The 26453-nt window shown below is 37.2% G+C and overlaps 1 protein-coding gene across 1 annotated transcript in view; it reads right to left on the bottom strand.

Annotated features, from left to right (window-relative positions):
* Positions 1-762: 762 nt before the first annotated feature.
* LOC128855052 (cytotoxic granule associated RNA binding protein TIA1) overlaps positions 763-26453 on the bottom strand; it is a 194195-nt gene continuing 168504 nt past the window's right edge. Inside the window, exons 6-9 of the mRNA XM_054089640.1 lie at positions 22399-22588; positions 19497-19892; positions 6278-6434; positions 763-2252 (exon numbers count right to left, since the gene is read on the bottom strand). Of these exons, the coding sequence (XP_053945615.1) occupies positions 2223-2252; positions 6278-6434; positions 19497-19892; positions 22399-22588 (773 nt within the window). The 3' untranslated portion in view covers positions 763-2222. The remainder of the gene's footprint in view (positions 2253-6277; positions 6435-19496; positions 19893-22398; positions 22589-26453) is intronic.

Here is a 26453-nt window from a genome sequence, read left to right as displayed (position 1 = left end):
TTCCAAAAAAATGAATTTTTTTTAATATAATTAGCGAAAAATTGTTGAATTTCTCACTTTTTGTTTAATTTTCTTGGTTTAAATAGAAGCTATACTATACTAAAATAAAAATTTTTTTGCGTTTTTGGTTTCAGATGAAAATTACGACCTGCATCATTCCCGCCGCACGACACATACACACTCGAGGCGGCTCGGCAAAATGCTTGCACCAGGCATAACATGGCATATACTTTAATGAAAAAATTTCAGAAGACTGCTGAAATATATAGCAACAAAACCTGAAAGTTTCGCTTTAATCGAATATTTCTTTCCTTCCCAAAAAAATCCACGAAAAAATCGATTTTGTGAACCCTCTAAAGCAGGCTCCCACTTAAACGCAAAAAATTCAACAGAAAGGTGTTAAAAATGCTTTAAGCGCGTTGTAAGAAACAAACAAAAAAAACACGAATGATATTAGGTATGTAAATTTTAATTTGGTTAAAACATTAATGTAGTAGTAATCATGCTTTTCGACGTTTTCTCACTTTTGTTTAACATCAGCCCCTTGCCATACAACTAAAAAAACTTTTAAAAATTTTCTTAAATTTTTCTTAACTTCATGAAATAAATAAACCAATTAAATAATATTGTAAAAAATCTACTACTCCTTAATTTCTCGTGAATTTCATGAAAATGTTTCCTTAACATGATTGCGCTTTATATTTTTAATTTCTTAATTTGTGCTTTTGCAGAAAGTAAGTAACTTTTTCTCAGTTTTAGGCAAGTTAGTATTCAAGTATTTACTATTATTAAATTTAGTGTTTTTTTGTTTTTTTGTTTTTTTTTTTTTGCTTTTAGTCATACAGGCACTAGTGCAATATTAGTTTTAGATTACAAAAGGTTGTACGTGTGTGTGTGTGGTCGTATGTAGTTTAATATTGGCATACGTATTTACGTACATACATAGGAATGTACCATACATGTTTTGGAATGTAGCGAAATAATAAAAAAAAAATTATAATTATTAAGCAAAGAAAAATTGCATCAATGTAAGAATTTAGTTTTTTATTTCAGCTTTCTTGCGACTTTTATAATTTCTCTTGTGCAACTCATTTTTAAACAAATCTCAGTAGATCTGCTTGTATGTGTACCCAACTAACTACCACGTTCATATTTATAAGAAGAGAATTCTCTTCTGTTTTTTTTTTTATTTCAATTCCTGCGCCCAATAGCCGATTACATTCACTACATTTATGCGCCTACTATATTAGTAATTGTTGTACATATGCATATGGTGTGTTTGCGTGTGTGTGTGTGTGCATGTAGTTGTGTTTAGGTGAGTATTATTTTTAATATTTATCTTTCATGTACATATATTTCTCAATTTCTCAACAAAACTTTGCATTAGATCCATTACAAATACACTACATTAGGCGCTCTCACTCGCTTCGATGTGCTGTTATGCAATAATCTGCTTACATTTCGTCTCATGGTTTGCTGTCTGCCTTGTCGCACACCCATACTTTGCTCGCTGCATTCTCTGCTCTGCAGCTGCATTGCATTGTGCTTAGTGCTTGTTTTTTTTTTGTTGTGTCGCCAATCGGTATTGGTTCCTCTGTTTGTTCGTCAAGTTTCTACCATGTGCTGCTAATATTAATTACGTACACAAATCTAATGTTTTATTGCAACTATTCTACTTTTTTTGTTTTTGTTTTTTTTTTTGTTGTTTGCTGTTTTTGCTTTTTAACATAGTGCTGTTTTCGAACTACCAACTCGTCGTCCTTCATACGTTTTTTGTTATGTTTTGTTTTTTTGTTTTTGGCATTTTCACATAAGTACATACATATTTACATATGTATGTGTGCACTCCTATGTTAGTAATACCGTATATTTTTTCTTACTTTTTCAGCTAAATTTCATTGCCACTTGTCTTTATTTTAACGCAGCAAAATAATCGATATTTTTATAATTTCTACAGTACAATATCGTTTGGATTGTTTGTGTGTAAATTTTTCGTGTTCTATTTTTTTCTGTGTACACTAAGTGGCTAATTTTTACTGTGCTTTTTTTCTAATATATTTACACATTTATTTTAAATTTTTATTTTTTAGCATTTTCCCCAAACTACCACTATTTTTTACTGCAAATTTCATTTATATTAATTTTTTCTTCTTCGTTTTTTGTTTTTGATATTTTCATTTGACTTATTTCATAATGGATTTTATGCTATCTTATATGTGGGTTTACTGTGCCTGCAAAAGTAAAGGATAAACCTTAAAAAATAATATGAGGTGTTAGTAAAAATTGGAAAAAAGTAGTAGGAAAAAAGTTGTAGTAAAATAGTAATGAATAAAATTTTTGCAAAAAGGTGGCATAAAAAATGTAAGAGGTTCTCATACCCAAATGCATATTTACTAATATAAAATACAGCGTAAAAAATATGCAAAACTAGTATTATAAACATTTTCAAAAAGAGCAAAAAACACGTTTAAATTGAAAATAAGTAAATTTGATTTTTAAATAGTCTATTTGATGCAGATAACGCTGAAGAATTTTTCGAAATATTTTTCTTACAAAAATGATTGTTAAGACCCCAACTGTAAGGTTGAAATAGTAAACTTGCAAGGCATTGTCCTTTTTTTTTTTGTAATTTAATTAACACTACAATATGTATTTATAAGCATGCAATTTACATAAAAAAAAGTTCAACACTACTTAACAGACACTCAAAAACCATTGAAGTACAATAATATTGCTCGGCCGCTTTAAAAGAAGCAACAAACAGGTCACTCTGAAGGGCGAATTGAATTAGCTGTACTGTTGTCCTTACTCTATACAGAGTAAATTAAATTTTCGTTTTCTTTGAATTTCTTTTGCTAAATATTTCCATCCCAAACTTACTTACTTACTTACTTAGGTGGCCATAACAACCCGTTACCGAGTTACGGCCGACCTCACTAGCTCTCTCCAGGCGCCTTTGCACAGCGCGCGCCTTCTCCAATTCTATACACCAAGCGTGCATAGGGTTTCCTCCACCTGGTCTTTCCACCGGAGCTATGGACTTCCTCGGCGTCGGCTCCCTTGGACTTCGCCCTCGAACACCTTCTTTGCTGGAGCTTCTTCATCCATACGCACGACATGCCCTAGCCAACGTAGGCGTTGGATGGCGACGCGTTGAACTACGTCAATGTTGGCGTAGAGCTCATACAGCTCGTGGTTCATTCTTGAACGGTAGTCTTCCCCAACGCGTACAGGACCGAAGATCTTACGAAGAACTTTTCTCTCGAACACCACAAGAGCAGCTGCATCGCTTTGTGACACTACCCATGCCTCTGCGCCAGAAAGCAACATGGGTATGATGAGCGTCTTGTAAAGTGTTAGTTTGGTCATGCGAGAGAGGTCATCACGAAGTTCAAAAGGTTGCATGACAGTGGATCGCCTTGTCTGAAACCTCGAACGGTACTGAATGGCTCGGAGAGGTTATTTCCTACCTTGACGGAGCTGGTTGTGTTGCTCAACGTCATTCTGCAAAGCCGTATGAGCTTCGGTGGTATACGGAACTCAGACATGGTGGCGTACAGGCAATCCCTTATCGGGCTATCGAACGCAGCTTTATAGTCGACAAAGAAATTATGGGTGTCGTCTTGCTTTTCATGGGTCGTTTCCAGGATTTGACGTAATGTGAAAATCTGGTCGATGGTGGGCTTACCACTTCTGATAAGGCCCGCACTGATAAGGCCCGATCAGTGTGTTGGCAAACGGCTTAAGTCTTCCACACAGGACGCTAGACAGGACCTTGTAAGCGATGGTTAGAAAACTGATGCCCCGGTAGTTGCTGCAGATCGTCGGGTCACCCTTCTTCAGTACAGGACAAAGAACACTGAGATTCCAATCGTCAGACATGCTTTCTGTTAGCCATATTTTGCAGATGAGCTGATGCATGCTCCCTATTAGCACATCGCCGCCAGTCTTGAACAATTCAGCGGGCAAGCCGTCAGCGCCGGCCGCTTTGTTATTCTTGAGCCGCTGAATGGCAACTCTGACTTCGGGTAGACTAGGTGCAGAAGTGTTCCCTCCATATGCCCAGTGTGGACTGTGTATCCTTAACCAGATTTCCGTTTTTATCTCCGCAGGCTGATGCTCCGGTCTTGAAACATTGTGTCAGACGCTTGACTTGTTGATAGAATTTTCGAGCATCATTCCATCCCAAATTTCGTGACTTTCATTTTTTTTCCAACTCCTATAATTTTATTTTTCATTTTCTCGTCTGAATAAAAGTACGGAATAAATATAAAAAAGCTAATAATTCTATATTTCTGACCTAATTACGTAGGTAGGTAGGTATAGTGGTTGCGGATTGACACACCTAGGCCTGCTGTAGGTACATTGTGATACCATCAGGACTGTCTCCCCTTCTCACTATACACTATCCATCAACCAACCTGTGACCACACCTGTGGCTTTAATGAATATAACAATTCTCGTTAATTTAAAAAAAATCAACGATTTCAGAAATTTTAAATCAAGCCAGCTCTGTTCGCGCAAACACAACCGAAAAAAGCATAGGCACTCGCTCTCGCTCTAAGCAAGAGACTTCATTTCTTTTTGTTTTCTCTTGAGCGCATTGAGTTCAGCCATTCGTGTGGCGCTCTTTTAAGAGCATCGTGCAAGGAGCGATACGATTAACATTCGCAAAATGAGGCTCAGTAAGTGAGCAAATGACTGAAAAAGTCAATGCAAACGGTCTTCACATTAATTTGCCTCCCATATTAAAGGAAAGAATAATTTAAATTTATTTCCAATTATTTTGCTATTTTTTTATGTATCATTATTTACATATATTGTATATTTATTATTTGTCACGAGTTGAGCTTAATATCTAATAATGCGTTAAGCGTTATTGGGTTCATGCCAAGTGTTTCATAAATTGGATCCATTACTTCTCTAAACCCTTCACTGTCCAGGAACAGAAATGGTGTTCCATCGGTGGTGACAATTTTTAATATTTAAGAAACAATTGAGTTTTCACTCGGGTGATGCGTCACTTTTCTTTTTTTCACATTGTTGCACTTGGGTGTCCTCGTTACTGTCCCATTCTTTATAAATTTCCGCATGGTGTGTAGTTAAACGGTGTTTTAAATTTGTAGCATGAGTGCCTGACAATTTCAAACCGCATGCATCAGAAATTCATTTATTTTCTTGCGAATTAAATTTAAAAAATTGATGCACATTTTTATTCATATCTTTTCCCATTTTGCACCAAATATAATATTTAACCGCACGCACTCAACTCACGAACGCAAATACATAACATGTTCAGCCAAAGCAACACTCGCATACATACCAATGCATACGCAAAATACCTTCTTCTTCATTGCACTCAACCAAACGGTTGGGGAACAACCAGAACAAAGCAAAGCAAAACAAGAAACTAAAAACGGTAGCTCGCCTAGCGCGAGCGAGCTCGTTAAAGATCCATTGTAATCGGTTGCTCTCTGAGTCTTTTCTCAAAGTTTGAGTAAAAGGCACTTATTTGCCGACAACGAGAAACGGTCAACAGTTATTTGCGACCTCTGGTTTCAACTAATCCTGTCCATGTGTTGGATTGTCTACCGCGACTGCGACGGTAAAGTTGCTTTTGCAATAGCTCCATGAGGCTTCCTATGGTAAATTAATAAATAATAAATAATTTGTATTTCCTCGCTCGCATTCAAAAACTTCACTTTTGCCGATATTCCGAAAGAACAGTGAAATAGAAGCTTCAAAAACATAGAAATAGAAACAGAAGCTTCAAACAAACAAACCAGTTTAAAAGTGTTTTTCTACGAAGTTAAAAATGCTTAACTCAGGTAGGCCGGTTTTCTGCTTTGAATGAATGAATCATAATTAAAATAGCGCAGGAAGTCTAAAATAATGAAAGCGCCCAAAATCAATGGCCATCATTACAACTTCATTACCCTTGAACAACTACTTCATATCAATAAGTACTTCGTTAATAAAAATTTATGAAATATAATTAAAAAATAAATTATTAAAGTGTTGCAAACAGGCATTTTAAGGTAAAGTAACTGCAGTGCAAATGCTAAAAAGTGCTAATATTTTAATTTATGCAAAACGCCATGCAAAGTTAATAGCAAAGGTAAAATACAATATATAAAAATATTTTCAATCTCACAACTCCATCTTTTAATTGCATTAATTACGAGCACTAGCACAACACCAACAACAACAGCACGCTTTGTGATTGCTACTGCTATTGTTATTGTAATCATAAAATAGAACATCAATAGAAACCTACCTGTGGGCTCACTTGAAATTGCTGAATCGGATAGGCGACCACGCCGGCAGCTTGCGGTATGGCAGCACCAGGCACGCCCGTCGCCAACTGTTGAGCGGGAGATATTTGCGCTTGGGTAGCAACGCCTTGCCAAGTGGCGGGTATTTGTACGCCCATGCTGTAGAAATAAAAAAGGAGTAAACAGGCAAAGAAGTATGTTAATAAAAAACAGCAAATCATCACATTTTCATTACACTTAATAAGCATTTTATGCTCTGCTTTAATTTAAAAAATAGTTGCTATTCGCTGCTTCGCCCACCAAGCACCCCACGATAATAGTTATCGATCGAGAAGTTGGCACAAATGGGTGCTGTGCGCTTCCAGATTTGTGTGCTGGTGCGCAAATATACCAAAGAACGGGAGATGAGTGAACGGGACCTCGGATCTGTCACCAAACTTTTTCGCGTAGTGGGCAATGGCCGCGATGCTTTATCTCATTTCATTAAATTTTTTAAGTCTATGGCTGCAAAAGCTTGCAGACTATAAGAATAAAATGGCTTAAAGATAATATAAACTTAAAAGTAAATTATATTTGATCCTTGCTTAGATAGAAATAGAGTTACAGGAAGGCTGAAATCGCAAATGAAACTACTAAAAATTCTATTGATTTCATTTAGAGTCCTAGTAATGCCTAGTAATGGGGAATATTGAAATCCTTTGGGGAATATTAAAGCCTATCTACTTCGGTAAACCCGGACAGTCAATGATACCACAGCCACTGTCAGACTCATAGATCTCATAGCTAGCAAGAAAAACTGCCGTATTGATAAAATTCAACAAGATGAACGGAATACAAATGTAGCTGACTATTGAGCTTATTGCTCACGACGGCCTCCAGACGTAGTATTTCTAGGTTACGGACGATAACTGAGCTACGGTTGTGTTAACCGATTTATAATGCCGACAAAGTCAGATCAGTCAATCAGTCATCAGATCTTTAATATCAAGGCCTGCTATATCAGCGGTGAAAGCAAAATTAATAAAAACATTTTTCTAATAGCGGTCGCTCCTCGGCAGGCAATGGCAAACCTCCGAGTGTATTTCTGCCATGAAAAAGGTCCTCATAAAAATATCTGCCGTACGGAGTCGGCTTGAAACTGTAGGCCCCTCCATTTGTGGAACAACATCAAGACGCACACCACAAATAGGAGGAGGTGCTCGACCAAGCACCTAACAGAAGTGTACGCGCCAATTATTTATTTATTTTTTTTTTAGATGCTGGGATGAGTCCAACTCTTCCTTCATACATTCGACGCAAAAACGACTCAAAGTAATTCCAAGTCTCATGGCATGCATACCTCGCGGTTGGTGTCCTGCGAGGACACCCACGAAGAGCTGAGATTTCGACAACCTCAAAGCCTCCTCGAACACCGATATATGTAAGTACTGGGCAGTAAAGGAGGTCTCAGAGAAGCACAGCTTTATGATTAAGCGTCCATTAATGTTGCTGACTACCACCACTTCATATAGCAATCCAAGAGGAAGCAGCTACGCAAGCACTCATGCTACACATGAAAGCAAATCTCAAATGAGGCAACCTCACCAGTCACCTAAGTATCCTAAATAAGGTCAAAAACACCATAACCATGACTCAGGTTTCAGACCACATTGACCCAACCCTCTGTTTCACAAAAGGATACACAGTTACCTTTCCTGAGAGGAACGAGTGGAAAACAAACCCAAAATGGATGAATGATGATTCACAAAAATGGTACACTGATGGATCAAAACACTTTATGGTGTAGGAGCAGGAGTAGTGGGACCCAGAATCCACAAATCATTCACTCTCACCAGGGACACCACCATCTTCCGAGCGGAATTATACGCAATAATGGAAGCAGCAAACATCATGCAACATAGAAACCACAAGATAGTAAAGATTAGAATACTCTCGGACAGCCAATCAGTTCTAAAAGCCTTAGATAGCTATGTCTACAACTCAAAAACTCTCTTAGAATGCCACAAGGCACTCAATAACCTGGCATCCAAAAACAATGTTTCATTAATTTGGCCACCAGGACATGAGAGATATGACGGCAACGAAAAGGCAGACTTTCAAGCCAAAAAAAGGGCAGATGTAATATAAGTTTCATCGGACCAAGTCCCATGTTTGGATTTAACAAAAACAGCCTAAAACAAAAAGTAAAATAATGGGCCTCTATTAAATCAGCATTGGAACAACGTAGAGGGTCTTAGACACTCCAAAAAGTTCCTAAGTTTCAATGCTAAAAGAGCTGACATGGCCCTCACGTTAAACAAAAAGAGCATTCGCTCTCTCACAGGCGCCCTCACGGGTCACTTCACCTGCAACAAACACTTACATAAATTAGGCATAACTAACACTAGCACCTGCAGATTGTGCTTCGAAGATGAGGAGTCTATAGAACATCTCATCATCGAATGTCCGGGGATGACGCATAGAAGGAAAAAGTTTTTAAACAAGTTCATGCTTATAGATAAAGACCTACAATCACTCCCTCAGATAGAGCTGGTACAATTCATAAGCATACTTAACAGTCAATAGAGTGCACAATAGATCAATATGGTCGCAGTGCTAAAGGCCCATACCTTAACCCTTTACTACCATTAACCATTGATGTTGCTGAATAGTTACGTAACTGGTCACAAGCGTTTTTTTTTCACATATGCGGCTTGGTACCTCTACTGAAACCAATTGCAGGCTTTGTTTGAGGTTGAAAAGGCTTGCGGGCAAATTTTAGGTAATTAACCCGTCTCGACCAGTTGGAAACTGCAACACGAACGCCAAAGTATTAGTAATTACTCTTTCGAAAATATCTTTCTTGCAATATTAGTTATTCTGAATCTGCTTTGGGCAACGCAAGAGACATGAAAGGAATTACAAGCACAAAAAAATATTTTGGATCGCCCCATAAGCCCGTAAATACGATTTTGTGATATATTTCGATCGCAGCACTACCACGCAATCAGATGAATGATTAAATTTTTTTTATAAATTTGCTAAAATATTCCATATTTGTTTGCGAATTCCATTTCAATTTGTCGCACAAATTTACCACCACCTTTACTGCTTTTGTTGTAGAGTTTTAATTCCACTAGCCACTATTACATCCATCAACAAATTTTGGTGCATAAAAACTTCGGCGAACTTATTTTACTCATATTTTTATTAGTGTTGTTTTAGTTTGTTTTTGCTGTCCGCTGTACCGTCACCGTCGGCTGCGTATATGCAAAGTCTGATGTTGATGTTGTGAACGCAAACTGATGCAATCAACCAAAGTGTCAGAAAGAGTTACAACCACAATAACAGCGCCAAAAGCTGCTTACAAATATAGCAAAAACCAAAACTCAAAAATAAAAATCGTTTGTTTTCACAACAACAAATATTCACACAGTTTTCATCTTGCTATGAATGGGCGCGCCGTTGCACAGTGAAATAATTTCACAAAAGCGGAACGTAAAAAAATCTAATTGTTGCAGTCGCAAATGCTAATTTGCGCAGTTTTTGTAATTCCACAGTATTTCCAACTAATTATGAAATTATAGCAAAAAATTCCTCATAAATTAGGTGATGTGACCTAAAATATATGGTACTATAATTAATTTTCAAGCAACTATAATTTAATGCTGCCGTTTTTATTTCCATTATGCGAGTTTTCTAGTGCGTCCGTGCAAGGAAAACAATGAAAGTTTCACACATTGTTGGTGTTTCTTTGGCAAAGGTTTCTGTCGATTATTATGAAATTTGGTACATATATATATATTTTTCCACGGTGAAGGTTAGTATAATATGCTTATTGATTCCACTCGCCACCAGGTGGCGCTGCCGAAGGCCAAAACGAGGACCCGGGTAACCCTAGGATGTGTTTTTACATTGTGGGTATCAAATCAAAGCTACTGATGAGTGCTTTAATACAGAGTATTTTTTAGATCTCTGAGTTACCAGGGTCTCGAGATATAGCCGAAAAGGTGGACCAAGGTACCCTTGGATGTGTTTGTACAATATGGGTATCAGATGGAAGCTGTTGATGAAAGCTTTTAAGTGAAGTAATTTTTACTGCCCGTTTCCGGGATAAAGAAAGGAGGTGGAGCTGGAGATGGAAGAGGAAAAGGAATAGCTACAGGAAAAGGAAGAGGAAGACCACTTATTATTAAAAATTAAAAAAAATTCTAAAAAAATTTTAAAACGTTACATATACGCTTATTATATAAACGTTAATCTGAAGTCAGTTATAGTGAAAAATTCATTGTATCATTGCCGGGGTGATTGGTGATCGTTTCCTTAATTTTTTGCAGAAAGGTTATGCTAATATGAGATATTACCTATATCATTCATATATTTACGTATTACCTGTGTACTCACAAATATACGGTTGAAGCAAATACATGTCAGTTTTCTTACTTCGCCTGGAAAAGTTTATATAAATTTAAGAAGAGTAAATAGAACTTATTTTATATCAGACTTCACGCAAAAAAGTCATTGGCACCTGAACACATAGCTGGGTTAAAGCTGGGGGGAATATAACAGTTCTCTCTCCTTCTCCGCTTTTTCGCACACATAATTGTATGGGATGAGTGCACGATGGCACGTAAAAAGTCACTGGAAGCGCTTGATAGGACATTACGAGATTTACGTAGTAAAAATGAAATGTTTGGTCGTGCCTTAGTGCTGCTGGCAGGCGATTTTAGACAAACACTGCCTGTTATTCCCCGAGCAACTGTAGCAGATGAATTGGCTGCATGTTTGAAATCATCATATTTGTGGAGACATGTTCAAACACTCAAACTAACTACAAATGTACGTGTTCTAATGCAAAATGATCCATCAGCTGCTGAATTTTCACAGCAATTATTGGATATTGGAAATGGCAAAGTTCCTGCCGATAATTTAACTGGCTTAATAACTTTACAACCAAACTTTTGTCAAATAAGTCAAACGAAAGAACAGTTAGTTCAAAGTATTTTCCCAAATTTGCCTCAAAATTACAAAAATCTCGATTGGCTTAGTGAACGAGCCATCATGGCTGGCAAAAATAAAGATGTGAATGAAATGAATGCGGCTATTTTGGCTAACATACCAAGTCCAAAACAAACATATCGATCCGTTGACACTGTTACAAATCAAGATGATATTGTAAATTATCCCACTGAATTTTTGAATTCCCTTGATTTACCTGGATTACCGCCACACATGCTAAACTTGAAAATAGGAGCACCGATTATTATGTTGAGAAACATAAATCAACCACGACTATGTAATGGCACTCGATTAACAGTTAAAAGATTGATGAATAACGTCATTGAAGCAACAATTTTGAACGGAAAATACTCTGGGGAAGACGTTTTAATACCGCTAATACCAATGATACCATCCGATATGCCGTTTGAATTCAAACGTCTTCAATTTCCTGTTCGCCTTGCATTCGCTGTTACTATTAATAAGTCACAAGGCCAAACTTTATCAATTTCTGGTATTGATTTAGAATACCCATGTTTTTCTCATGGCCAACTTTATGTTTCATGCTCAAGAGTTGGTAAGCCATCGGTATTGTTCATTTATTCAACAACGCATGGAAAAACGAAGAGTATTGTATGTATACCAAAAAGCATTACAATAAAAAAAGTAATAAAGTAAATCACATCAAACGTTTTTTAATTGCTACTACTATTTAAAACTTCTTTCATTACTATTTACGCGCGAGAATTTTTATAAAAAACACACAGTATTTTTTGGCTTAATTTAATTAATTAATCTAGATTTTTTTAAAGACGACCAGCGGAACGGCGGGTTTTCGCTAGTTTTTTGATAAAAAGAACTTCAATTTTTTTAAAATTAATACTGTTTTTTATTTCAAATATATTTATATATAATTGGCGCGTACAAACTTTTTGGGTGTTTAGCCGAGCTCCACCTCCTATTTGTGATGTGCGTCTTGATGTTGTTCCACAAATGGAGGGACCTACAGTTTCGAGAATACTCCGAACGGCAGATATTTTTATGAGGAGCTTTTTCATGGCAGAAATACACTCGGAGGTTTGCCATTGCCTGCCGAGGAGCGACCGCTATTAGAAAAATGTTTTTCGTAATTTTGGTGTTTCACCGAGACTCGAACCTACGTTCTCTCTGTGAATTCCGAATGGTAGTCGCGCACCAACCCATTCGGCTACGGCGGCCGAGTTCCAGTTAGCCTAAAATATATACAATATGTGCCCAAAATTATGAAAGTGCTCTTGATAAAAATTAAAAAAAAATATATAAACACTAGCCGTTGCTACGCCAACAACTAAAATAAATTTGAGGGAAATAACTTTAAGGAAAAATCAGTACGCAAATATTCAAGTCATCCTAAACCATTTTATTCATTCTGTGTATTTTGAAAAAATTGTGACATTACGAAGTTTCGATACTTGTTGAAGTGCTGTGGGATACGCAATATTTCCTGGTTTTCCATCTGGTGCGTAGACGAATAAATCAGAAGGTTTTCCGACAGGTGACAAGCCACATAGAGCTATCCATATGAGAAGCATGGATTATCCAAATTTCATCCACGCACTTGTAACGTTTGTCCTTGTGCTTTGTTAATAGTCAGTGTGAAAGCGAGTCGCACCGGGAACTGTAAACGTTTGATTTCGAATGGCATATCTATCGGCACCGTTGGGATACGTGGCAACAGAACGTCTTCACCTTTGAATTTTCCAGTCAAAATTGTTGCCTCGATAACATTGTTCATCATTTTCTTGACTGAGAGTCTGGTTCCGTTGCAAAGTCGTGTGGAATTTATGTTTCGAAGAAGAATGATGGGTACGCCAATTTTCAATGTAAGAACGTGCCGCGGCATGCCTGGTAAATCAAGCGAATTCAAGAATTCAGTTGGATCTATGAACATGTCATATTCGTTTCCTCTGTGTAAAAATACATGGTCATACTAATTTTTACTACAATCGGTTGAACGGGGCAGAAGTTACTACTCTGCAACGCCACCTGGTGGCGAGTGATCTCATTGAGCATATTCCAAAAACCTTCTCCTTGGAAAAATACATACATATACCAATTTATATAATAATCGGTCTAGTAGTTTTTGAGTTCATCGATGACATACAGACAAACATTAATTTTTATATATAAGAAGATAAATTGAAAATGACATTAGAACCTCCTTAACGCCTTTCTGAACTATGAAATAAGGAAAATAACCAATATTTTGTTAAAAAATGGACCTACAAGAAAGTATTTAATACTGAATTGACCTTAAATTGCCATGCCCGCAAGAAGACGAATGCCAAAAATACGACTTACTGAAGGGGAAAACCGGGGCTTGAAATAATGAAGAAGATAAATTACGACTTACAGAAAGTCATGATGTTCTTTTACAAAACGCTGAATGAGCTAGGAATGGTCTTGCTAGGGCTAGAAAAAAAAAAAAAAATAAATCAAGAAAATATGGATTCTCATTTGATTTGCAAAAATCACTTTCGTATCCAAAACTTTCTGTTTCGTTAGCCGATTATAAGCTGCCCAAGAAAGGCGATTTGCGTGACTGCGGCAACTGGCGAGGAATAACCCACTTATAAAATTCTAGCCACGATCATACAAGACAGACTCCAATGTACGAGGTGTGTTCAAAAAGTATCGCGAATTTCGTGTATTTTCAAAAATTATTTATTTATTCATTAATATCTATTTAGTCCACTTCAAAGTAGTCCCCATGAGATATTATGCCAATGTTTTTTCCAATCTTCGAAGCACTTCAAAAAATCATCTAATCTTGTTCAGCTCCTCCTTCGATGCCGTCTTTATCTCGTCAGTCGTAGCGTAGCGTCCTCCTTTCATGGGTGTCTTGAGTTTCGGGAACAAGAAAAAGTCACAGCGGCCCAATCTGGGAAATACGGTGGCTGTGGTATAATCAGTGCGTTACTTTTGGTCAAAAAGTCGCGTACGAGCAACAATGTGTGAGCAGAGGCGTTATCGTGACACAAGAGCCAATTTTTGTTCTTCCACAAATCCGGGGTTTCTGGTGGATTGCTTCGCGCAAATTGCGCATAACTTGCAGGTAATATTCCTTATTGACCGTTTTACTCTGTGGCAAGAATTCATGATGCACAACGCCCCTGCAGTCGAAGAAAACGGTAAGCAAAATTTTTACATACGACCGAACTTGGCGCACTTTTTTCGGTCGCCAAGTTTCGTGCGGCAGCTTCCATTGAGATGATTGAGCTTTGGTTTCCACTTCATAACCACAAACCCACGATTCTTCACCAGTTATGACCGCCTGGAGCAAATTTGGGTTGTCGCGGACAGAGTTCAACATCTCATTAGCCATGTTCATGCAATGCTGCTTTTGGTCGTAATTGAGCAGTTTTGGTACGGATTTTGCCGCGACCGGTCTCATGGCCAAATCACTGAAAAAAATCGAATTGCACGAGCCAATCGATATGTCTAGGTCCTCAGCAACTTCTCTAATGGTGATTCGACGATTGGCCAATACCATTTTCTTCACTTCATCAATTTTTTCGTCTGTTGTTGAAGTGTTCGGGCGTCCGGCACGCTTTTCGTCGTTCACATCTTCTCGGCCTTCTGAGAACACAGTCGACATTCGGAATGCATTCGCGCACTTAATTTCGTTTTTTTACACAAAATTTGATACAGGTTCTTTGATCCATCTTTTTGAATAGGTAAAAATCGAAGACGAGCCGAAACACGTGCAAGCAAAGTAGCTGTCAACAATTGACTTAATATTCAAAATGGCCGAACTCGTCGGCATGAGTGAGAGACATGAGTACCAACATATCGCCCCAAAAAAAATCGATATGCGAATATACGAGTACGTAACCTGCGAAAATTCAAAGTTCGCCATAATTTTTTAATATACTTCGTATTGAACGACTACTCGTCCATTGTGAATTGCTTCCATCCAGCCAAGCATTTAACTCAAACTTCTACTGTCATCAACAAATTAGATTAAAACATGCGACTAACCAGATGCGGCTAGAATTGGCGAAGAGCAAATATGTTGTGTTGCATCAAGGCAAGGATAGAGCGCACACATTGCTTGCTATGCACCAGAAGCAATTAGATCTTAAATGACAAATGAAGTCGTTCCCGCCATACAGTCCATACTTGGTGCCAATCGAATATCATCTAACTTTCCAAGCATTTTAAAAATTTTTATGAAATCGTGAAAATTACCTGAACGAGTTTTTTTACCAGTGGAGACGAATACTTCTTCAATTTCGAAATTATCAAAAGTTAGCGGGCAGAAAGGCGCATAATTCATTTAAATTTCACAGCTCTAACCTTTTTGATATCAACTTCAGAATAAAATGAAAAATGATCAGAACTTTTTTCCAGATCTAATATCTCAATGCGACCAAAGTGGCCGAACTGGCTGGCTCCCATTCGGGAGTACGCGGGTTCGAGCCTCCGTGCGTGAGACGCAAATGATAGAACAAGTCTTTTATAATAGCGGTCGCCCGCCGGCAGGCAATAACACACCTTCGAGTGTATTTTTTCCATGAAAAAGCTCATCATAAAAAATATCTGGTCTTCGGAGTCGGCTTAAAACTGTATGTAGGTCCCTCCATTTGTGGAACAACATCAAGACGCACGTCACAAATTGGAGAAGGAATTGGGCCAGGAAGGCGCGTGATTCATTTAAATCTGATAATTCTGCAGTATTTTAATTTCAACGTAGAACTGTTCAGAACTTTTTACTATGGTTCATCTAATATTTCAATGGCACAGCTGGCAATCTTTAGGTGTTGGTAGTTTAATTGTGTTTTGTTGTTGTTATTGCAAGAGAAAATATTCGCCCGAAATTTCTTGGCGATACTGTTTCCGTGAATGCTGCATCCCATAATTCTGCAACATTACATATGCCCGTCCAATGCTTTATATTTCGTAACCACGAGAACTGCTTCCGGCCAACACTTCGTCTCCTTACAATTTTCATTCCAGTATTATTGCTTGCTGTACTTTACGATCTCGATAAACTCGTCGCAGAACCTCTAAGTTAGAAACCAGATCGGTCCGAGGAATATTCGAAATTCGCCTAAAAATCCACACTTCGAAGGCCTCGAGTCTGTTCATGTCAGGGACTTTGAGTGTCCATAGTTCCATGTCATATAAGAGCACAAAGCACACATAACACTTCGCAAAACGAATTTTAAGATTCATGTCGAAGTCAGGGCAACTTAAAATCTTTCTAAATTTGCAAAATGTTGATCTAGCCCTTTCTATTCTGATTTTATTTCGGCTGATGTGTCCCAATTTTCATTCAATTAATTAAAAAAAAAAAATTAATGAGTGATTAACGAGACTTATAAGCCTATACTCCTCGAACTTCTTTCCGTTGAATGTTTTCGGCAATGTAATGAAAGATTTTATTTATTTGTCGATATTTTCAGATCACATCTCTTCAGAATAAGTTTCCGATAACCTAGAGTCGACTGCGGTGGGAAAGTGAAAGTATTGTTCTTAAGCCATCGCTATTATCAACTTTTGTCTCTGGGGTGTATCATATCAAATTGTATACCATTTCTATGAATTGCTCTAGAGTACATACTTGAGACTTGTATTTTAGTTTGGTCAACGTTGCGTGCTTTAAATTTTTGGCTTGGCTTTGAAAGCTTTTAAAAGTCGTCAACTTTATCTTCGGCCGTTTTTACTATGAGCTGTAGATCGTAAATGCGCGCCTAAGTATTTCGGGTTCGAAAAGTTATCATTGCATAGTCTTTTTATCATCACAATTCGCTCGAGAGAGGTACTGGCGTTGTGTATATTTTGGTGCTCTAAAGCAAAGTAAGTTAAAGTGGCTTAAGTAGAGCTCGCTCTAAATTTTTATTTATTTATTTACATAAGAACTAATATAATTATAAATGATGAATCCTCTTAAGATAAGCGCTGGCTGCTAGGGCCCACGGCAATCTATCTCAATTAATCTTGACCTAAGGAAGTCAGAGGGTATGCGGTCATGTCCTGTCCAAATGTTGTTGACAATACCCGGGGTAAATTAAGATTGAAATGGATTTTCTTGGTACTCTTATGGAGATCCGTTCCTGAGGGTAGTCGCTATAGTGTCTGCTGATGATGCCAAAGTAAAGGAACCCTTAGTATTAGAAAGCGCAGGTGGCGAAGTATTTGGGTTTACTTATTGTTTTTAGCTGGCACTAGTCACAATACGGGAAAGAAACGACTGATCCGCTTTCTTCAATTCAGCGATAATCGCTCGAGTCAGTACTATTCCTATCAAGAAGAATAATAACATCAGGTTGACTATATTTCAACCGATGCATTGAGTGCAGATTTTCGCAGAAAGAAGTGATTGGAAAACTGAAGTCATTCTAAGAGAAACGCAGAAATAGATATTGGCATAAGATCTGAGGTCTGATTACAACTACTCTCAGCAAGAAAAGCTTAAGAACTTTAAGATCTATTTAGTGTTCTGCTGCCGATATTTTTGCAATTGAAATTGTGGGCATTACGGACGTCTGCTTCTCAAAAAAGCCTTATTTAAATAGTAGAGTGCGCTCAAAGTGGCTTGATATCCACAATAGGGACAAAACCATCGTAAAAGTCGAGTGTGCGAAGCTCTAAAACAGAATATACCATGAGAAGTCGGAATACTAATGTAACACTGAGCCATTGCTTTTCTGGCCGACGGCTTTAGCAGTCTAGATTACAACTTCTGCTGGAGCTGTAGTGATGAAGACGAAGAGATGGGATTTCAAAATTTCGAATGATCTGCATTTCCAGCAAGAAAATGTTCATACCGGGCTTTTGGAGCCGACGAGAGATAACCTAGATAAAGCGATCTTTTAACCATCAAAGAGCTCCTGATGCTTCGGTTTTATATTTGTAATTTCTCGTAATTTTAGATTTACACTTTCGAAGGCAAACTTGACCTTATAACGAAAATTTAAATTAAACAAATTTACTGCAATTTATGAATTTTTGGAACCCTCCAAAGCAAGTCGCGATTAATGAATCAAACCTTGCTAATTTATTACTTTCACAGTTACACTGTGCAAAGTTTCGTGGTACCATTAACTACATTTTCGAACATTTCATTGTTCTATGCTCATAAAAAAAAAAACGGAAGAATCTGGCCACCCAGTCACATAGGCGTATGAATACTGAGAAGCCGAAGTACAAATATTTATGATAAACTAGCATACGAACGGGTGTGTGAGAGTGCAGAGCAGCCGATGGACAGCGCGCAGAGTGAATGTCGGATGACCGTTGGCGGCAAGCGGAAGACGGAAGACGGAAAGCGCTGGCTGCGCAACTTTTGCAATTAGCAAATGAATTCAGTCAACCGTCATTCCGTCATAATTCAACGCTATCCACCTCTGCACCGCGAACCTATTCAATATTACCATAATCCTCATGCCAACGAGTATAGAATTTACCATAGCGACAGAAAGCTGCAGCAGTGCTGATGTGCATTATGGGCGCGTCGTTCGGCGGTTGTTTTTCCAATTGTATTCGTTGTTGGCATTTGGCGATTGGCAATTGGCGAGAATTTGAATTTTGTGATTTCGCATTAATTGGCTATACATTACAGTCAAATTCGTGCAATTTGAAGCAATCGAACTGGTGCTCTGGTGCTCATACAACATTGGAGAATCGCATTCATTCAGACATGCGAAAATTTCTAATCGATTGATGCGAGCCTCAATTGAAGGCTGCTCTTGTATGGCGTAGTATTTTTAAATGCAAAATTAACCAAATTGCAAATAAAGCGCTGCAGCACAACGAGCAGTTCACAAGCGATTTTGAGTTAATTGCAAATTTTTGTCTTGCATACATTACGGCGCTTTGCCCACCATATGCGGCTTATCGCAAAAGCAATGCACACAGCAATGAGTTCACCTACTGCAGCCACCTATTCAGTGAAAATAGACTATCGATTGAATAAAATCCACCTGTCAGGCGTTACGTGCTCGTATGCTGTCGCCCTCTACAACCCCATCCGCCCATTATTCTTACGCCGCAACGCACTCAACGATTATCGCCTTCAATTATGTTAATAGCTGCTGTGTCGCGCGACGCTCACTTGCACGATTATATGCGCTTTGAATTGGCTTATATGCATACAAATGCATGGATGTGTATATGTATGCGATTGCATGTATATGCCACTATGCATGTATTTGTGTGTATGGACATATGTACGTAGGTATGTATAATAAATGCACTTACCCCATATATCCTTGCTGATAGCCACCATACTGTCCGAAGTGATATCCCTGAATGCCTTGCAAGAATTGATTCTGCACCGCGGCTGCGGAGGCGGCAGCAGCCGGTGTTACGGCCGCTGTGGTCGACGAAGCGGAATACGTTGGCGTTGGTGAATACCAGCAACCGGTGGCGGCCAGCTGTTGCCCATAGGCGGCTGCAGCAGCTGCGGCTGCCCCAACACTGTACGGGAAACCGGCTGCAGCAGCTGCTGCGGGATTAAGCGCCTGACTGGCGATTGTCTGTGCATTATTCGGATCACCGCTCTCCTTGCCCCACGAACACTTAACAGGTTGCGCATTGATTTCCGTATTGTGTACGCCGACAATGGCATGTGTGGCGGCTTCCTTGGTTGAAAAGCTGTGTGGGTGGCATAGCAGAGAACGTAGCAAAATGTTCGATGACGGGAATAGCAGCAGCGGCAGCAACCAACAGCCAATAGGTAACAGCAATAACAACGCGCAGCAGCATGAAAGGGTAAAGTACAAAAACAAATTAATGAATTAATGTGTTCGCTAGCAAGAAGGAGCGAAAATTATAGAAGTCATATTGTGCGGACAAGACACAATTTGCAAACTTGGTGTGGATGAGCACGGCATATGGGATTGGAAATGTGTGGCCGTACGATGCTTGCCCAGCAGTGAAACCTACTGTCTCTGAACCACCTTACGACCGATTGGATTGGGAGCGGAGGCAGTTCGTGGTTCAACTTTTTTTAATACTAACAGCTGATGTTTTTAATATAACAGTGCCCTACGATATTAATAAATAAATTACGGCCTCCACATTTGGCTTACAGCAGTTAATAAATTAATGCGTAGTGGAAAAAAAATTCTAGTCCAATTTGTGACGACAATCAATGGTTGTAAGCGACTCATCAAATAAAATTAAAGAATAAAAAACTAACGTGAAAAAGGTAAAAAATAAGAGTTCAAATTTAAAAAATAACGTAAAAAATAAGAATAAAAGATTTAAAAATGTAAAAATACATATTCAAAAATTAACGTAAAAAATAATAAATAATAATAATAAATTACATATAAAAAATTAAAGCAAAAATTAAAAAATTAGCGTAAGAAAATAAGAATTAAAAGTGGAAAATTTAGTTAGAAAAAAAATATTAAAAATTGAAATATTTACGTGAAAAAAATAGAAAATAAAAATTAAAAAAAATTTACGTAAAATATAAAAATTCATATTAAAAAATTAATGTATAAAAATAAGAACTAAAAAATTAACGTAAAAAACAAGAATTTAAATTTAAGAAATTAAAGCAAAAATTAAAAAATTAACGTAGCAGAATAAGAACTAAAAACGTAAAAAATAACATAATAATAATTAAATTTTAATTACAATTTAAATTAAAAAATTTACGTAAGCAAATTAAAACTAAAATTAAGATTAAAATTAAAATTAAAATTAAAATTAAAATTAAAATTAAAATTAGAATTTAATAAAAGCGGTCTTTCTCGTTTTAAGTCTTCTTGAGCAATGACAATTCGCTTTATTCATAGAATTCATATTAACGTACGCTTTATGTTACTAAAGCAGGTATGTTGTTATTACATGTTTCCTTATTCTAGTATTTTCCAACATATGCTACTAAGCAGGTATGTTATTATTACATGGTTGCTTATTCAAGTATATTTCAACAGAATTAAAATTAAAATTAAAATTAAAATAAAAATAAAAATTAATATTAAAATTAAAATTAAAATGAAGATTAGAATTAAAATTAAAACTAAAATTAAAACTAAGATTTAAATAAAAATAAAAATTAAAAATTTGATGTAAAAAAAAATTAAAATTAAATTACGAAAAAAAGAACTAAATTAAAAAATAGATATTAAAAAGTTAAGGTAAAAGAATAAGAATTAAAAAATTTACGTAAACAAGTAAGAATTAAAAGTAAAAACTTAAAGTAAAAAAACTAGACTTAAAAGTAAAAAAAGATTAGGTAAAAATTAAGAATTAAAATAAAAAAATAATATAAAGTAAATATAAAAAATAAGAATACAAAAAATTCTCGTTTCAAAAATATTTTATTACAAATTAAAATAAAACTCATTAAAATAAAACATCAAATCATTTAAAGTCGAAGGCTACAAGGTCAAACTTGAAGTAGCCTTCGACTTTAAATGATTTGATTTGTTAAAGTTGTTATTTAAAGTTTTTCCTCTGAAACTAGTTTCAAATTTAAAACAAATTTAAATCCAAATTACTAAACTTTTCAAAATTTTACCTGCGTCATACATCTTAACTTGTCTTCATCACTCATAACAAAATTAGCTCCATTTGTAACAGAGATAACACAATTTTTTTTTATTGTTTTCGCCCTTTTTCATTACTAATGAACATTAAACCAAGGGTAGTATCATTGAAATATATAAATTTTTGCGCGAGTATCAGCCGTACGGACGGACCATGGCTAAATCGACTCCTCTCATCATTCTGAACATTTTGGTATATATATAAGTAGTATACATATGTCTATATCCTTCTCGATTCTTTTATACTTTTACAAAAACCATTTTCTTAACAAAATTATAATGCGCTTGAGCCCCAGTAAGCGGCTAGAAAAACAAACAGAATAGCAAAATGTGCATATGCTTAATATATAACTCAAAGTGGTAATTTTGCAACTAGTCTAATTCTAGTTCCTCACGGACCAGTGTAATTTCTTCCGTTAAACATTTATGAGTTCATGAGCTGGAATGTTTGCTAAGTAGTCTGGTTTTTCACTGCAGAGTGTTTGCTGCAAATGTATGTATGTGTGTAGATGTGCATGTATGTGTGTTATGTTTGCCATTTATCTTAGTGTTGTTTGGGGGAGGGGGTACTGCAGCGTAGCGTTACTAATACTAACCGCACAAATGCGTAGCCCTTATCCTTAAAGACGCGTATCTCTTGTATCGAACCGTATGGCGAAAAGGTCTTCTGTAGGATTTCCTCGCTGAGCGCAGTTAAGGCGCTGTTGACACCACCCACATAAACGGTGCAATTTGAGGGGCTGCTTTGAATGTAGACCTCGTCGAATGTCAATGGTTTGATGTTCTCTGTAAAAAATAAAAGATAAATTATGTGGTGAATATGGGTTATAGTTATTAGAAAAAGCAGAAAGTTGTATGTTTTTTAAATGATTTACACATCAAATAAACTACATATATTTTCTTTAAAGCGAAAATAGTAGAATAGGATACTATTTGCATTTTGAAAGGATTCTTTGCCACTGAAAGTTCAGGTCACTTCTTAGATGCTTTTCAAAAAATACAGTTCACTTAACTTAGGACCACAACAAATAAGTAACTTACAGAGAACAACATAATTTCATGGAAAAAAATTAATATAAAATATTAAAACAAAAATTGAAAGGCTACATATTAAATATAATAAAATACTTTAATTTTTTTGTAACAATTTATATGTTTGCTAAATTATGAGTAAAATCAACTAAACAACGCTCCCCGTCATGTTTCGTCGCGAGATGAATATTATTATGCATTTTTGATTGGGCAAATCCTGGAGTCTGAAGCCTGCCGTGGTGTGATGGATATACACAGCACTTACCAGACCAATCATCGCTTATGTCTCTTTAGTTTGGTGGCGACCGACTATGGTTTAGTTCACACTTCGGGAACCATACAGGGTGGAGAGAAGTGTATGTTTATGCATTACGGGTACAATGAGTACAACCTCCGGCGATGCCCTAAATGCTATGCTTGATTTGCTCCCCCTGGATCTTAAGAGACAACAGGAAGCAATAAAAGCAATGTGTAGACTCCATAAATATGGTTTCTGGCACGAAGACAGAACTTCGGGGCACAAAGAAATCTCTAAGATATTATTTGAACAATAACCACTGTTTTTGGGGCATAAGTACGACCTTATCCCCATGTTTTAATTTGGAAGAAATTTTGATGTTACGCAATGGAGTAATCCAGAGTGCATTCAAAGAAGTTTGATGATGGGTCCAAGAATGAAATAGGTTCTGAAGCCGGATGGTACTTAAACGATAGTAATAAGTATCATTACGCTATGGAAGGAATGGCAATTGTTTCCCAAACGGATGTTTTTGCCATTCTGAAAGTAGCAGACTGGGTAATTGAGAGAAAATGGAACAGGAAACAGATTAGAGTCTTTAGTGACAGTCAGGCTGCACTGAAGGTGCTGGAAAACGCAAAGTGCTAAACCTCAAAGATTGTTCAAGAATGTAAGAAGAAGCTTAATTCTGTTGCAAGATAGAATAAGCTGGTACTTATGTATAGGGGTTCCACGACACTGCGGTGTTCAAGGGAATGAAATTGCCGATGAATTGGCCATAGCCAATAAACGGAATCCTTTCGGCAGGAGTCATAAACTGGATCACCGATTATGCAGGCAATATACATAAAGAGCGATGATCCGGTCTAGAACGCTGCAGAAGTGCAAAGTATTTTATGACAAGCCCAAACACAAAATTGTCGAACTTTCTTCTAAAACCTCGAAGAAAAGACGTTTGGTTGACAGTTGGTATTATTACAGGACGCAATCCATGGAGTCAACATGTTACCACCATTGAAATCATTGAGCACACATTTTGCCTGTCTTGCTTAAAAATGACCGATAGTACTGAGAATTTTATCTATGAGTGTCCTGTATTTGCTAGAGCAAGGTTGCGAATTTTAGGTTCTGATGTCATGAGGATGACTGAAATTCGTTCTCTCAAACTGGAGGATATTTTCAGATTTGCCAAAGAATCTGGAAAATTCTCACAGCACTAGCAGTCTCTGTCTCTGTCTCTGTCTCTGTCTCTGTCTCTGTCTCTGTCTCTGTCTCTGTCTCTGTCTCTGTCTCTGTCTCTGTCTCTGTCTCTGTCTCTGTCTCTGTCTCTGTCTCTGTCTCTGTCTCTGTCTCTGTCTCTGTCTCTGTCTCTGTCTCTGTCTCTGTCTCTGTCTCTGTCTCTGTCTCTGTCTCTGTCTCTGTCTCTGTCTCTGTCTCTGTCTCTGTCTCTGGCTCTGTCTCTGTCTCTGTCTCCGTCTCTGTCTCTGTCTCTGTCTCTGTCTCTGTCTCTGTCTCTGTCTTTGTCTTTGTCTCTGTCTCTGTCTCTGTCTCTGTCTCTGTCTCTGTCTCTGTCTCTGTCTCTGTCTCTGTCTCTGTCTCTGTCTCTGTCTCTGTCTCTGTCTCTGTCTCTGTCTCTGTCTCTGTCTCTGTCTCTGTCTCTGTCTCTGTCTCTGTCTCTGTCTCTGTCTCTGTCTCTGTCTCTGTCTCTGTCTCTGTCTCTGTCTCTGTCTCTGTCTCTGTCTCTGTCTCTGTCTCTGTCTCTGTCTCTGTCTCTGTCTCTGTCTCCGTCTCTGTCTCTGTCTCCGTCTCTGTCTCCGTCTCCGTCTCTGTCTCTGTCTCTGTCTCTGTCTCTCTCTCTGTCTCTGTCTCTGTCGCTGTCTCTGTCTCTGCCTGTGTCTCTGTCTCAGTCTCAGTCTCTACTATTTTATTTCCCAGAGCTTTAAATACAATGGGCTTCTTGGCCTGAGTATTTTAGGAGTTACCAAATCCCTCGGTGCTTTTTGGCACGGCTTTTCAAATAAAAAAAATAATATAATAATAATAAATAATATAACGAATCCGATGGAGAATATCTAAAGGCAAAATACGGAAATTGTTCTTGAATCGGTTCAAGCTTATCTTAGTATCATACTTATAAATTTGGTGAGACGTGTTTTAGACGATCTAGTCATATTCAATAAATGCTGCAGGATTTTGGTTTTCTGAAAGATTTTGGTTTTATACTCATTTCGTCTCAGGCTACAGGGTTTTGTCGTCATTTCGTCGCAAACAACAGGATTTTGATTCAACAGCAGGATTGTGGCTTCCTTATCGCAGAATCGCCGCTTCTCTGGACAACATTGGTGTAACGAGGCAAGATTTAAATTATTTTTAGTACCCATTGTAGCACCCAAGCTCACAAAATTATATGTGCTTACACTTATTCCAGACTATAATCGCATATTTTATAAGAATGTGAATCTGATTAAGGAATCGAAAGGAGCGCCATAAGTAAAGCCGAATGTGGATAGCTCGCACACAGCACGCCCCAGAGGATTGCTGTTGTTATCAGAGCAATTGGTAGACAGACCTCCTAAATATTAATGTTTTTAGCAGTAATTCCTTTCACTTGTACTGATTTATTTGTAAAAGATGTTTACTTCACCTTTAAAATGAAAAATTCTGTACTTAAGAGGGTGCCTAATACTTTTGGCCAAGGCTGTATGGTATATATAAAATACTTAACTCGCTCCACCCGGAGTGAGTAGGGCTCGAAATAAAGGGAAAGGAAGTTTAATCAATGGGAGTATATTTAGGCTTGGGACCATAATAATGGCATTGGATGAATGAATAAATATTAATTGTTCGAAAAGTATATTAAAAATTAAAATATCTGCTTAGCAAATGCAAAACTAAAATCTGCTCAATTATGCATTGAGACGCTGGAGATTTGAAAAACAACTGTTTATTAAAAGTTCAGCAATTTTCTCCCAGCATAATTATATGCATCGCTTTTTGCTGCCGTTCATTCAAAGCTTACCAGCGTACCGGCACCAGTATTAATGCAATTTCGATTACCACATCATCAAATATGCTGAAAGCAGTACACAGCTACTTACATACAAGCAAAAATATATAAATATTGTACTTAGAACAGATATATGGAAATAGATACCCTCGTTTGGAACTTTTATAAAACTTCAATTTACATTAAAAATTCATTGCTATGGAAGCAGGTACGTATGCACACATGCGCACATACATACATACATACATACAGACACATGGATATGTACACATTTGTATGCATGTTAATGTGCTAGCCGTTGCTTGTACGGAAACGGACTAATTAGCCTTTTTCAGGTTAAAATAAAATTTGCACTATTTAAAAAAATAATGTCA

This window comes from Anastrepha ludens, chromosome 2, assembly GCF_028408465.1.
Source record: "Anastrepha ludens isolate Willacy chromosome 2, idAnaLude1.1, whole genome shotgun sequence".
Taxonomy (NCBI): Eukaryota; Metazoa; Arthropoda; class Insecta; order Diptera; family Tephritidae; genus Anastrepha; species Anastrepha ludens.
This window is presented reverse-complemented; position numbering and strand designations above follow the sequence as displayed.